General features: G+C 46.2%; 1 protein-coding gene across 2 annotated transcripts in view; it reads left to right on the top strand.

Moving 5' to 3' along the window:
- Window positions 1-13,981, top strand: part of SLC14A2 (solute carrier family 14 member 2) — a 50,988-nt gene that overhangs the window by 16,767 nt on the left and 20,240 nt on the right. For both annotated transcript variants that reach the window (XM_021686327.1, XM_044921078.1), the window contains exons 6-9: window positions 2,857-3,004; window positions 4,071-4,205; window positions 5,913-5,962; window positions 6,467-6,641. In XM_021686327.1, coding sequence (XP_021542002.1) covers window positions 2,857-3,004; window positions 4,071-4,205; window positions 5,913-5,962; window positions 6,467-6,641 — 508 coding nt within the window. The remainder of the gene's footprint in view (window positions 1-2,856; window positions 3,005-4,070; window positions 4,206-5,912; window positions 5,963-6,466; window positions 6,642-13,981) is intronic.

Here is a 13,981-nt window from a genome sequence, read left to right as displayed (position 1 = left end):
CGGCCGAGCATACCTGTACTGTGGGGGAGGAAGTGGGAGGCGGCCCAGAGGGTGGGCTCAGCTCCAGGACTACGGCTCCAGGGCAGGGTGGGCCGCGGCTCCTCCAGGGCCGGCCACCCTCCGACCCCGAAGCCTCTCCGAAAAGGAAAGGCTCCCGAGCCCCTAGCGCAGACGCTGCTGCCAACCACGCAGACCCTTTGTAAAGGTTTTATCTTTGTAAAGTCTTGTCTGGGCCCAGGGCAGGAGTACGAGGAGTCAGAGTTAGGGTGGAAATCGGAGAGAATGGAAAAGACAGAGCCCTGCCTTGAAGGGAAAGCTCACCCTCTCCAGTGGAAAACAGCAGGGGTGGGAGCAGGGGCAAAACCCTACCTCTGATAGGATCGTCAGGGAGCCTCATCGGCAGTAAGGCACATTGCCCTAGGGGCACAGACCTGCTGGCCCCAGAGCCCTGCCCGTGCGGCGGGGTCCAAGTGCCAGCCACTGGGGCCTGTGGGGCTGCCAGAAGGAAGGACCCCCGGAGCCCCCTCACCCACCCCACACTGTGAGGCTCTGCAGTCCGGCACCGAGGGGAGTGCTGAGGGGAGACAGCCACAGGCAAGAGCTGCCTCTTGTTCGTCTTCACCATAAGCAGAAAGTGGCAGGACGCAAATCCACGTGAGCCCAAGCTCACCGTCCGAGCTCCCCATCACACCGCTACTGTGACCCCCGGCTTCTTCTCTTCCACACCATCCACATCCCAAAACCCCTTCCCTCCTTCTCTTTAAAATAATGTTGGGAGTGACTTCCTTTTTGTCCATCAGGACTATTGTCGTTACTGGAGAATAGTCCCGAGGTGGGAGTAGGAAGGAGGCCGGTTCTCAGTAAATTTCCATGCACACCTAACCGCCCTTCACACCTTCATCCCAGAGTGTTGGAAAGCAGGTGGAGGGGAGGGAGGCAGCTCCGGGCCACAGTTCACCAAGCTAAAATATGGATCCCAGCAGAGGAAGCAGCTTTCTGAACCCAGGCTCCATTCCGAGGCTACTTGTCCCTCATTCCTCTCATTCTTGACTCAGAGCCCTGCCTTGAAGGGAAAGCTCACCCTCTCCAGTGGAAAACAGCAGGGGTGGGAGCAGGGGCAAAACCCTACCTCTGATAGGATCGTCAGGGAGCCTCACCGGCAGTAAGACACATTGCCCTAGGGGCACAGACCTGCTAGGTCGTGTTGTAGTTGGAGTTTTCAATTCTGTGTTCCTTCAAACCTGTGTTCCTAGAGGGGAAGGGGGAAGTTGGAACCCCCTCAGCAGCCTGCATTCCTCAGACTTCGGGAAGTCATAGAATATTTACTGAGTAGACTTCTAACCCATTCCCCAAACAGAAGCTGAGTTCCCTGAACTGGCACAAAGCTTTCTCGGGGTTCCTTTAAATAAGATGCACCCCACCATGTCATTCCTGGCACAGGGCTATAGGCTCTGGCCCAATGGGTCTTGGTGATTGAAAGGCCACCCATCTAGAGACAAGGATGAGTAAAGCTTAAAAGCTCAAAACACTATTCTCTAAAGAAATCAGACTGACTCCAGAATTAAATCAGTTTGTTAAAATGTCCAAAAATTCACCCAAAGGGAGACGTGCAGTGAACTCCCAACATCTACAGTAGGTCATGTGTAACTAACCCAGTGGTCCCCAAACTCGGTTGCACATTATAATCTCCTGAGGCCCTGGTCAGGCCCATACCAGTTAAATCATGATGTTGGGGAGGAGCCAGGCATCAATTTTTTTTTTTAAAGATCTCCAGGTGATTCCAATTACAGCCAAGTTTGGAAACTGCTGAGCGAATCAATACATATATATGAAGCACCTAGTATGTACCCAGCCATAAAGGAGACCTCAAAGAGGTCACATCACCTAGTAATGGAGTGAAGACCGCAGAATTTTAAAGCTGAAAGATTATCTGATAAGGCAGGCTCCTCCTGTTACAGAGGTGGACACCAGAGCCCAGCGTGAAGAAGTGACATACTCGCCATCAAGCCATGAGCTCACGCAGAGACCTCTGAAGGCTGGAGCCCTCAGCTCCCAGGCCAATGCTCTCCCTAGCCTGCCAATCTCCCTCCTTTCCTTCTTCCCCTCCTCTGTCAGATGGGGATGGTTCAGCTTGGGCAGAAAAGGGCCATCTGGCTGCCAAACTAACCATCTCCAATTACACCACCAAATGACTCTTAAGCTCAGGGATGTTGGCTTTGTTCTGTTTTCCAGGGTTGCGCACATTACCCTCCTGCAATGCTAAAGGCTCCTCGAGCAGGGGAAGTCCCACCTCCTTCCCAGAGCCCCACAACACCCTAGGTAGCTCTGAATCTACAGCAACCACCTGTAGACTAGGGGTCAAGTTCAGAGGCTTTAGCCTGGCCTTGGCCACCAATAAGTTGGGTGACCTTAGATTAAGTCAATCGTCAGAATGGCCTAAAATATTTCCAGTATTCCTGGAATAGTTGTAGGATTTCGGAAGGTCTAGTGGAAATACCTTAGTGCCCCAAAACCTCCAATGGCAGTCTAGAGAGGAGGTGCCCTCTGGTCCCCTCAGAGTTTCTCCTCTCAGAGCAGAAGCCATGTGTCCCTTAGAAGCATCTGTGTTGGGGGGCCCTGCCCGGCTCTGCATGAGGGATACCAGATGCCTGCTAGGTGGTGGAGTGAAGAGCGATTTGTTCCGGCTGGCATCCTGCCTCCCAAGGTCTCTTACACACTGGAGGGTACCACCGTCCCCCCACCCCACCCTGTTCCAGCCCATTACCCCCACCAGGAATGGCTCAGTCCCGACCCTAAGGCCTGGTCTTTGTGTTATGTGCCCACGCTCCAATGACCCGGATTCTGTTGACTTTGCAGCTGCTACAAGCCATCCCCGTCGGGGTCGGCCAGGTGTATGGCTGCGACAATCCCTGGACAGGCGGCGTCTTCCTGGTGGCTCTGTTCATCTCCTCGCCACTCGTCTGCCTGCATGCCGCCATTGGCTCCATCGTGGGGATGCTGGCGGGTAGGACACTGTCCCATCTCTGCAAGGAGGGCTTGGGCATAATCTTCCTAAGGTCATTTCACCCCTGCACGTGGCAAATGTTCTAGATCTATGATCTTCACCAGCGTTTTTGAACACTGTCAGGAGTAGGGATGTATTTTTCCCTTTCTTGAGTCTCCAAAGGGAGCACACTGCCTCAGCAGGATATGTGGGGAGACGCAAGGGACTGAAGACCTGATCAGCCTGCTAACTGAGACCCTGGGAGCTGGGGGCTGGAAGGAGGGGAGGGGAACTCAGGGAGGAGGAGAGCAGTAGCACACCAAGAGGTATAAATGACCCAGCACTTGAAAATGTCAAGGAAACTAAAAGAAAAAAATTTCTCAAAATTTGTGTTGCTATTTGACAAATGTGATTTAATATTTCTACATGTATGTGTATGTATGTACATGCACGTATATATGGATATGTGGACAGCAGAGCCAGAAATTGGAGTTGGACATATGGGACTAAGATCCTGTCGACTCATTCCAATATTTGTCAGAAACATCTTGGAAACAGAACTTAAAAAAATTCTTTGAAAATAACTTTGAACTTACCAAAAAATTACAAAAATAAAAATGGTACACAAAGCACCCCATACATTCTTTACCTGATTCACCTGTTGTTCACATCCTACCGTTTCACTGTATTATTTCTCTATCTCCGTGTTCCTATATGTGTACATACGTACTTTTCCTCATCCGTTTGAAGCAGACCTTTCTCAGTTGAAAACCTTCTTACTAAAAATGCAGTTGCTGTGGCCAAAGGAGTGGGGAAGGCCTAGAATCCCAACACGTTGACCTCCCTTCACCTTGAAAGTAGTCATACCTCTGTGTGAAATCTCCAAAACACAGTCTGGAAATCACTGCTCTCTTCTTGTTGTTGGTTCCCGAAGACCAGATGCCATTTGTAGAAGCTCCTTTCATGGGAGGAAGGGGGCGGGGGGGGATGCCAGGATTGAGGCCACCCTGAGACCTGGCACCAGCCACAGGGTGGCCTTTGTGCTGGAACCCGGGACTGGCCAGAAACAACACACCTCGTCCCACAGCCCTGACGGTGGCCACGCCCTTTGGGAGGATCTACTTGGGCCTCTGGAGCTACAACTGTGTCCTCTCCTGTATCGCCATTGGGGGCATGTTCTACGCCCTCACCTGGCAGACCCACCTGCTGGCCCTTTTCTGTGGTAGGTATTTGGGGAAAGCCATGTCACTCTGCTCTTCCTTCCCTCCCTGCTTGGTTACGTGAAACTCATGGGGCCCACTAGTCAGAACTCACAACAGTGATAGAAGGACCTGTGGCTTGGGTCCCAACACCAGGAGACTTGAGGTTCCTCTTCTGGCAAGTAGAGTCGCAACCATGCTTACTGCTATTACAACAGTGTTGGAAGTTTACAAGGAGATCACACATGCATTTCCTCATGTGCTAGTGGCAGTGTCCAGGTGTAATAACTTTTCATCCCACAACCCATTACAGAGCACCACTAAGTGCCAGGCCCTAGGCTAGACACAGAAGATGCAGTGGGGACCACATCCTCATGAAGCCACATCTAGTGGAAGAGAAGTAATCACACAATTGTTAAGGCTGTGATGTCTGAAAAGATTGTCGGAAAGACCCAGGGAGATGATGTACTTGGGAGCACTGAGGTCTCAGAAAATCGGACCATGGGAGCTTGATTCCCATGGAGTAAACAGCGTGCTGTTTGGGAAGGGAAATGGGCTGCAGGCCTTATTACGGCTGCCCCCAGCACCACATGGGAGCTCAGTCCAGGCATAGATTGTCGGCCCATTTTATGGGACAGGGAAAGAAGCCCAGAAGGGTTCACGAACTTGGCGTCGAATGCAGCTATTAAAGGCAGAAGCAAGAATCAAACCACAACCCCATCTTTCCACCAGTCTTCCTGCCCTGAAGTTGCCTATATTCTCTGGAAACAGCACGACCTTAACCAGCAAAACTAAAGACAAGTAAAGGGCAGAATACCATCCAGGAGAACTTTTGTTTTTTTCCCCACTCATGTGTGGCGACTGTAAATGTCTTCCGTGTCCCTTATAGTCCCCTCAGCAGCCAGCAGGGAGACGGTAGGCTCGATAAATATTTGTCAAGTCAAAAGTGCCAGATATTTTGAAGCTAAGACTGTAACTGCATTTGGCCTTCAGAGAAGTGGCAGATTCTTGTGGCTAGAACCATCTGGGAAGGCTTCAGGAGGAGGATGGGGTTTATCTCAACATTGCCAGGATGGGAATTGGGTGGGGGGCAGGGAGCACAGAGAAAGTGTTCTGGACAGAGGAACAGAAAGAGCAAAAGTGAAGGGGCAGAAGGAGCCTGTCCAGAGGCACAGGGGTGTTGATGAGCTACCCTATCCTGAGGGCCACGTCCTAGGGTGAACTCAGATGCCTGGCTCCTAAAGACAAGCTCACAGACCAATAAGGTCCAGCCCTTGTGAGACTTGGTGCAGGTCCAAAAAGGTCTATCATAGCTGCTCAGAATCTTGGACGGGAGGGGACTTGCTGGGGGCTCATATAATCTGACCCCTCAACCCCTGGACAGATAATAATCCAGTGACCCGGCCTGTGCCAGACCATCCCCAAGGTCAGTATGACAAGCAAAAGATGCTTACTGACCCCTGACTCTATGCATGCAAGTGGGGACTCCCCATGGAAGTGGGGAAGGGATAGAAGGCTTTCATCTCTGCCCTGGGAACCCACAGTCTGCTGGGAGACTGGCCACACCTACCTGCAAAGATAACTACCATAATAATGTCAAGCAAATATGCCAGATGTCAGGGTCTGCTGCAGACACTGAGGCTGCTGGAGACAGGATGGGCCCCCCTGCCCTTGGGGAGGGTGGGGGCAGACCCTGGGAAGCTGACTCCATGGGCCTTGTTTTTCCACAGCCCTGTTCTGTGCATACATGGGAGCGGCCCTCGCCAACATAATGTCGGTGGTAAGTTTGGATTCTCCTGAACATGCCCCTCCCCCAGCCAGGGCTTTAGGACATTTGCAGTTTGTGGAAGAATCCTGAGTGCATTATGATAGCTAGTACCCACACAACGTCTTTGTCAACGTTCATCCAGGGTTTGTCCAGAGAAGGACTGGCAATTGCATGCATGTGCCTCTGAGGTAGTTGGGGGTGGCTGTGTGTGTGCGCAAAAGGGAGATACAACCGGCAGAGGAGAACCTAGATGGACAGATGGAGGTATTGGTGTGTGGCCGGATGTGGGAAATCATCCCTAGGCTGATTTTCAGCTCCATCATTAAAAGATTCGGATTGTACCCAAAAGTGCCAACATCTCAAATTCCTAGACCAACTCCTCTGATGTTATGAACCCAAAATCCAATGTCATCACTAGGGAAGAAGGATCCCCATCCTCAACTCCTACCACATCCTTCTCCCCCAGGGTCCCTGCAGCCTAGGACCATTTTCAGACCCCAGTGTTTCTTCTTCCAGGTTGGTGTGCCACCAGGCACCTGGGCCTTCTGCCTCTCCACCCTCATCTTCCTGCTCCTGACAACCAACAACCCTGCCATCTATAAGCTCCCACTCAGCAAAGTCACCTACCCAGAGGCCAACCGCATCTACTACCTGAAAGTGAAGAGCAATGAAGAAGAGAAGTCCCCCAGCGGTGACTAGCCAACTCCTAGGCAGAAATGCTCTTTGCCTGGACCTGGTGTCTGCTCCCTGTGGTCTCAGCTCTGGGTCAATCAGCTGCAGCACTCCCCTTCTGTGCCTCTCCTGTTAGAACCAAACACACCTGTACCTCCCTTTCCCTGGTGCTCATTTTTCTCTCTCTGCCCAAATAGCCATAACTATCCATATATGACTTTAGAGGAAGTTGGTATGAGCTTGCAGAGTTAGAAGTAAGACATGTGCTTTCAATGTCATTGTCTTAAAACAAAAACATTTCTCTTTAGTCTTTTAGGAAGATGATTACAAGATGGCCTTCATGGCATGTTTAGCTGAATAATAGATGCTGTAAAATTGAACTTGCTGAGTGGTTCCCAGGCAGACTCGGAGTGGGTGAAAATTCAGGGGATACACGCAGAGTTGAAGGTGCATTGAGTTAGTGGCTGATGAGCACACCCAGCATTACATAAAAGGGAGGGATTTCACATTGATAGAGTTTTAAAGTCAAAGCAGGGACAATTAGAGCACTGGGAGTGTCTAAATAGGAAGTCTCGAACATTCAGTGGTCAGAGTAAGGGCAAGATGCTATCTCATAGCAGGAAGCAATCCATAAAAATTAGAATCCCACATATGACTTCTATTATTAAAAAAAAAGATAAGAAACTTATCTCATTCTCCTATTTGCCTGTGGGTGTTAGAAGCTTTATGAGGTCTATGATACTTAAATGGTTAGCCTGAGTAGAAGGACAAACAATTATCCATGAAGTTCATAATTTGACTTCCCAATTACAGTCATTAACTTACATTCAGTCTCCATTTATATGTATATCAGGGCTCAGCAAACTTTTTCTGGAAAGGGTCAAACAGTAAATGTTTTTGGTTCTGGAGACCTTATGGTGTCTTTAGCAAACACTCACCTGCGTGTCTAAGGCATGAAACAGCCTTAGACAATATAGACATGCATGAGCATGGTTGTGTTCCACGATCAAGCAAGGAAACTAGATTTGACCCAGGTCTGCCAGTGCCTGACATGGATGCTTGCCATAGTAACAGTTCGGAGCTGGTGGGCAGAGGGCAGGCCCAAAGGACACCGCCAAGTTCTTTGCAACAGACACCCACATAGCCATTTCTATGCTGGGTGATAGTAGAAGATTATAGGAAAGTGAGATTAGTATGACCGGAATCAGGAAGATCCGCTCTGAGTCTCCTTGACCCAGTGCACCAGAGGCTGCCATTTTCATCCAGGCCCTCCTTCCCCAGCAAGGTCTGGGAACCACCCCTCCTCTGTCCCCTCACTCTGCTTCCACCTCTGCCAGCAGGCACACCACTGTAAGAGTAAGGAAAAACTGACCTTTGGTGCAGGCGTTGCCAGTGGGAAAAGCAGGGAGGCTCCTAGAATCGCAGGCGTGGAGCGGAGTGTGAAGGTCAGGTGGTCTGCGGAGGATGGGGGTGTCAGTTCCCTGCCAGGCTTCCAGACAGGGCTCAATTACCCAAAAGGGAGGGGAGACCCCCCCAACTATTCTAACAAGAGATAACAGAACCAGATTCCCCATTCATTCACTATGGACAAACTGCGCCCAGAAATCTTTCCTTTCCTTTAAGCCTGTGAAACTCTCCACCCCAAGAACTGGATCTGATAGGAACTGGGGTTTTTGTTGTGTTTTTTGTTTTTTGTTAAGATTTTATTTATTTATTTGAGAGAGAGAGAGAGAGAGCATGAGTGGGGGTGGGGTGGGGGAGAAGCAGGCTCCCCAGGACCCTGGGATCATGACATGAGCTGAAGGCAGACGTTTAACTGACTGAGCCACCCAGGCGCCGGGGAGCTGGGTTTTAACCATGCTTTTATATTGGATTTCCAGGACAGGAAAACTATTTGGCTATAAAAAATCCTTTCAGTTCACTTGGACAAGATTCTCTCTTCTCCCTTCCTTTCCCAACCCACGTCTCTGTCATTAACAAGGTCCCACTTTGGTCACAGGTGTCTGGGTTGCTTTTTTTCTCCCAAGTTCCCACTTCCACCCCTGTAGAAATTAAATGTTAACTGCATTGCCAGCTGCCAAATTCATGGGAGGAAAAATGGATAAAAGCTAAGTGATTCAGAAAGAGGAAAAAGCATGTCCAGCAAGTCTGGAAAAACCACAGGGCCTTAGAAATTCTATAATACATTATGATCAAGATGGCCAGATATTTATGTAGAAATAGGAAAACATCTACTAATTTGAAACAAGAAAGAACTGCCTGGATGAAGTATTGTTAATCACTGAATTCGTTTGCCAAGATATGTCCAGGAGTGATGAAATGTTTTTAAAAAACATCTTTTGGGGCTAAGAGGCAGAAAATCGATGGTATTTCCCAAATGTGGTCAAACAAGCTCCTTCTGGAGCAGAACAAATCTTATTAAGCCAGTCTGGCAGGCAGATGCCACATCTCTCTTGTGGGCATGGACAAGGGTGGGGCAGAAATGAAAATCCCCACCCCTCTAAGAAAAGTCAGCCCCGTGCAGGTCACCCTGCCCGTGGGCCATGGACAGAAGCCCAGATGTCCTCTGAAGTAGATAAAATAGTGGTAGGAGGTTTGGAGAGCTCCCTGGAGTGACCCTGTCCTGCCTTCACCAGCACTTTCCCATCCCACTGATGAGTAGGATGGATGAGTAGGGGCAGGAAACTTAACCACAGAGACACCACCAACATGAGACTGCAGAGGAGTGAGCCGCCAAGAAAGAAGGGAGAAGAGCTTTTGGGTCCACATCCCGGCTGTTTTGCTGTGATCACCCCCAGATTCCGGGTAGCAGCTCTTGGATGTACAAATGGTAGTTGAACATAAATATGGCTGAACATAGTCATTAAAAAGAGTAGGAATATGCTGGCACCAGGGGGTGGTAGAGGAGGTGCTGTCTGAAATTGTCCCTATCACACCATCCTCTCCCTCTCTCCACTGTCCCCTCCCTAGATCTTCTCATCTCCTCCCTCTGACCTCATCATCTCCCCCCCCATTTCCATCTGCTCTCCCCCATGAATGAATTCTGCTGTCAGCCATGAAGTGATGTTGTCCTGCCATATTTTTAAATCATCAATCTCAACTCATCTGTCAATGTCTTCTATGCTAACTGACATAGTCAAGTTTTCTACTTCTTCTTGGTCAAACTTCAGAGTTTGTTTGCTAGGGAATAATCCATTTTCTTTAGATTTAAAACATTGTTGCCCTACTGTTACTCATAATGTTCTCATACAATAATTTCAATCTCTCTTCTTTCTATGGCTACGTCTCCTTTCTCTTCCCAATCTTATGGACTTTTGCTCTCTTTTCCTTGATCAAGTTTGTGATGGGTTCATCCATTTTATTGGCTTTCTCAAAGAAGCAATTTGAGATTTATTTGCCCTACCTACAGTTTTGGTGTGTTTTCTATTTTATTGATTTCTTTTTCTAGTTTTTTTCATGTTTTCTCAAATTTAAATGTTCCTTTTTCCTAATGTTTTAAAATTGATGTAAAGTTTCTTCATTTTAGACCTTTCTCCTTTAACAACAAAGGCATTTTAAGGCTATTAATTTTCCTCTGAGTGTAGCTATAGCTGTGTACCATAGGTTTGGGAATAAAGTATTCTGCTTTGATCAGTTTCAGATAGTTTGTAATTTTAGTTTTGATTTCTCTTTGATCCAAAAATTATCTAAGAATGATTTCTTAATTTCTAGCACTTGGGACTTCGTATATTTTTTAAACTTTCTATATCTAGTTTTATTATGAGCAGAGAAGATGGCCTGTGAAACTATTTTAAAATTATATGAATTCTTCTTTGTAGCCCAGTACTTAGTTGATTTTGGAAATGCAAATGCAAATTTTTGATTTGAAGGAAATACATATTAAATTGGTTTATTAATTGCATCATTCAGTTCTTCTATGTGCTTATTTATTTTTTGTCTATGGGATCTTAATTCTGAAAAGGGCTTATTAAAATTCAACTATGGGGCACCTGGGTGACTCAGTTGGTTAAGTGTCTCTTGATCTCAGCTCAGGTCTTGATCTCAGGGTCATGAGTTCAAGCGCCACACTGAGCCCAGCATGGAGCTTACCAAAAAAAAAGTCAACTATAAATGTATAGTTTCATGAAACTCTCTTTGCATTTCTGTAACATTTGTCTCATATATGTAGCAGCTACATTGTTTGGTGCCTATTGACAATGACTGTCATTGATTTTTCATAAATGTTCTTTTACTATTACATACTACCTATTTTATCCTTGTTCATGCTTTTAACCTCATTCCAACTTATCTGGCCTTAATGTTGCCATACCTACTTTCTTCCTAGTGTTTTCTTATCCCTTTGCTTTAGCCTTTATCATTTTCTTTTAACCGTGTTTCTTAAGAATAGCATTTAGCAATGTTTTATATTTAACCTAATCTTAGTGTTTCTGTAATTTAGTAGGTAATATAACCTCTTCCTGTTTAGTGTAACCATCAATATGCTTGTTTGACTTCTTCCACCTTACTTTACTTTTTACTATTTATTGGTTATTACTGCTTTTGCTTTTTACTCCTCATTTTGCAAGTATGATCATGTTACTTTTTCTTTCTTCCCTTTGTTTATTTGGAAAGTCTACTATTCTTTTCCGTTTCACTAGTTGTTCTGCTTCTTTCCCAACACTCATGATCAAAAGTATATGTCTCTATTATATAAAAACAAGATGTCAAATAGTTTACCCTGGCAAGAGTTCCCATTTCTCTGATGCTCCTTCCCCACCCTGAGGAACTAAAGCCCTTATATACCACTTTCACTATTCTCCTCCCCGGAGCCCCCACTTTTACTTTTACAACACTTTTATTTCTCCAGTATCAACCATCCCTGGATCTTGCTGAGATCATTTATAATTTTTTATTTTTTTCCCTTGCCTCGCGTTTTTGCAAAAATCCTTACTCAGCCCCTATGCCCCACATTCCCAGTAATTCTATCATTGTTCATTTGGCATTTACTGTGTAGAGCGGACATGTTACCTTTTATCACTGTTCCCTTTATTCTTCACCTTCCTTTGTTTCATGATCTTTGTTATGATTCATGTATTACTTGTTTAGAATTCTTGTTTGAGTATTGAGTGTTTTGTTCAATACTATATGAGAGAATATGGGTGACATGTTCTCTGACTCTGCATGTCCACAAAGTTTCTTTCCCTTGCAAGTGAATGGCATTTTGGCTGGGGGTTCCTGGACCACAGCCCTTCCCTCAACTGTCTGTAGCCATTGTCCTTCCATTTTCTGGCTTCCAGGTGTTACAAACAAAAAATCTGATGTCAATCTCATTCTTTTTCCTTTGTAAATAACCTGTTCTTTCTTTCTAAAACATCATAAGATTTTCTTCTTATCAGTAGATTTCAGGAATTTTATTAAGTCAAGCCTAAATGTGTGTCTTGTCTCATCAGTCCTGCCTTTCAATCTGCAAACTCAAGTCTTTCTTCAGCTCAGCAGCTTTTCTTCTAACATTTGTCTGATTATTGCTCTTTCTCCATCTTTTCCTTCTTCTATCTCTGGAATGCCTATTATCCATATGTTCAGTCTCCTCGAGCTCTGCTCTAAGTTGCTTGCTTCCTTCATAATTTTTACCATTTGTATTTTTGCTTTGCTTTGAGATACTTCTTCCATTTTGATCTTCCAGGCCACCAATTCAGATCCCAACAGTAACCTTTCTTTCCTTCAGTTCAAGAGATAGTTGAATTTTTAGTTCAAAAATCTATGTTTCATTTCAGAAAATCTTAGAGATTTTGAATCTTGAATCTCCATGTATGTTTATATTATTCTTTTGTTGTGCCCAAGGCCACTTGCCAACTTCCATGAGCCAAGCCCCTAGAAATTTTGCCTTATTGTCTGACCTCATTCACTCATTCATCTAGAAGACATGTATGAAGAACTGTTAATATGTTACTCAGGACCCTACTTGACCAGGAAAGAATCCGCCGAGTTCCTGGCTTCAAGGAATTCGTTTTATGGGAATTTGCCTGGCCAGGTGAGTAGTCTCACCTGAGGTGAAGATGAGGGTAACACCACAGATTGCCTGAGCCATGTAAGTTCAGAGTATCAGTTTCATTATTTTGAGTGAATTATCTGGTTGGATTGGTCTTCTGTTCAGGAAGAGTATCAAGCATGATGTTAAGGGTCCCAGGAAGATTTCTGTGCCTCATCTCTTGTCCTCTATCTTGCCATTACCTGATGCCCAAACATTCCCAGCCATCCCTTCAGTTCAAGCTTTGAACCTGTTAAAATGTAAACAGTCCTAGAAAGATAACACGGTAAGCATGATCAATCATTTGCATCTTAGGTTGCAGGATCATTTCTGAGAATAGGTTAGATGGAAAAGAAACAAAGAAAAAAAATGGGTAGCATACTTTGAAAGACTCTTTGGCAATGGAGGACATACTAGGTGAGGCCAAGCTGGATGAATGAGGTCTGAAGCCCCCTTGTTTCATCAGGAATGATGATGACACTGTTATATTTGGCTTGGAGAAGAAAAGAAATGGCTAGGGTCATGGCTGTCTGCAGTGTGGAGTAATGCATGTGGAAAAAGTCAACTTACTCAGCATTACTTCAGGGGATAGAACAAGGATAACAGTGGGATTGATAAGCAGGCAGACTTTGAATCAGTAGAGAAGAGCAGTTTTTCACAATGGAAGTTGAGAAATAGTCCTGTGGGACCCTGAGTTCCCTGCTCTGGCAGTGCAAGGACAAGGGCTAGAGGCCTATTGGGAATGCTTGCTTTGGGTGGGGGTAGACCAGCTGACCAGGTAGCCTCTCTCTTCCAACCCTAGTTTCTCCAGTACTCTGGCCCTGGATCTCTACAGAGGAATGGGAAGGAGGCATCACTGAAATGGCAAAAAGTTAATAACATGGAGATCAAATGTACCAAGAGCATACCACTGTTGCCTTTACAGCTTTTCCTACAGTTTACCAAAACGCTCAACGTGCTTGTGTGGATGCAAGCTGAGATGCCAACATCATTCAACTGTGCCTTGTCTTTGAACTGTTCCCTCCTATCATTCTCCCCTCTCAGGGAGTTCTTCTTTGGGTTGGTCTTCAAGATCTGCCCATTTGGAAACGCAAATCTTCATGGCCTGTATTTGTGGTCACATCAAACCCATGTGCCCCAGTTTCTTTGTGCTTCTTATCTGAGTCTGAGCTTTGTTTCCCTGGGTCATAAAGGTTGTGAGGGTCTGGGGACAGCTGTAATCTAAACTAGTTGGGAGTTGGCAGTTTCAGTGTGGGTATGAGTTCTACTCAATAAACCACAGTCTCATTTGGTAACTTGAAAGGCATTCACTTTTTATGTGAGATTTTTTTTTTACTTGCCTGGCTTTTCAC

Source organism: Neomonachus schauinslandi, chromosome 14 (genome assembly GCF_002201575.2).
Source record: "Neomonachus schauinslandi chromosome 14, ASM220157v2, whole genome shotgun sequence".
Taxonomy (NCBI): Eukaryota; Metazoa; Chordata; class Mammalia; order Carnivora; family Phocidae; genus Neomonachus; species Neomonachus schauinslandi.
Note: the sequence above shows the minus strand (reverse complement) of the source record. Positions and strands in the feature narration are given on the sequence as shown.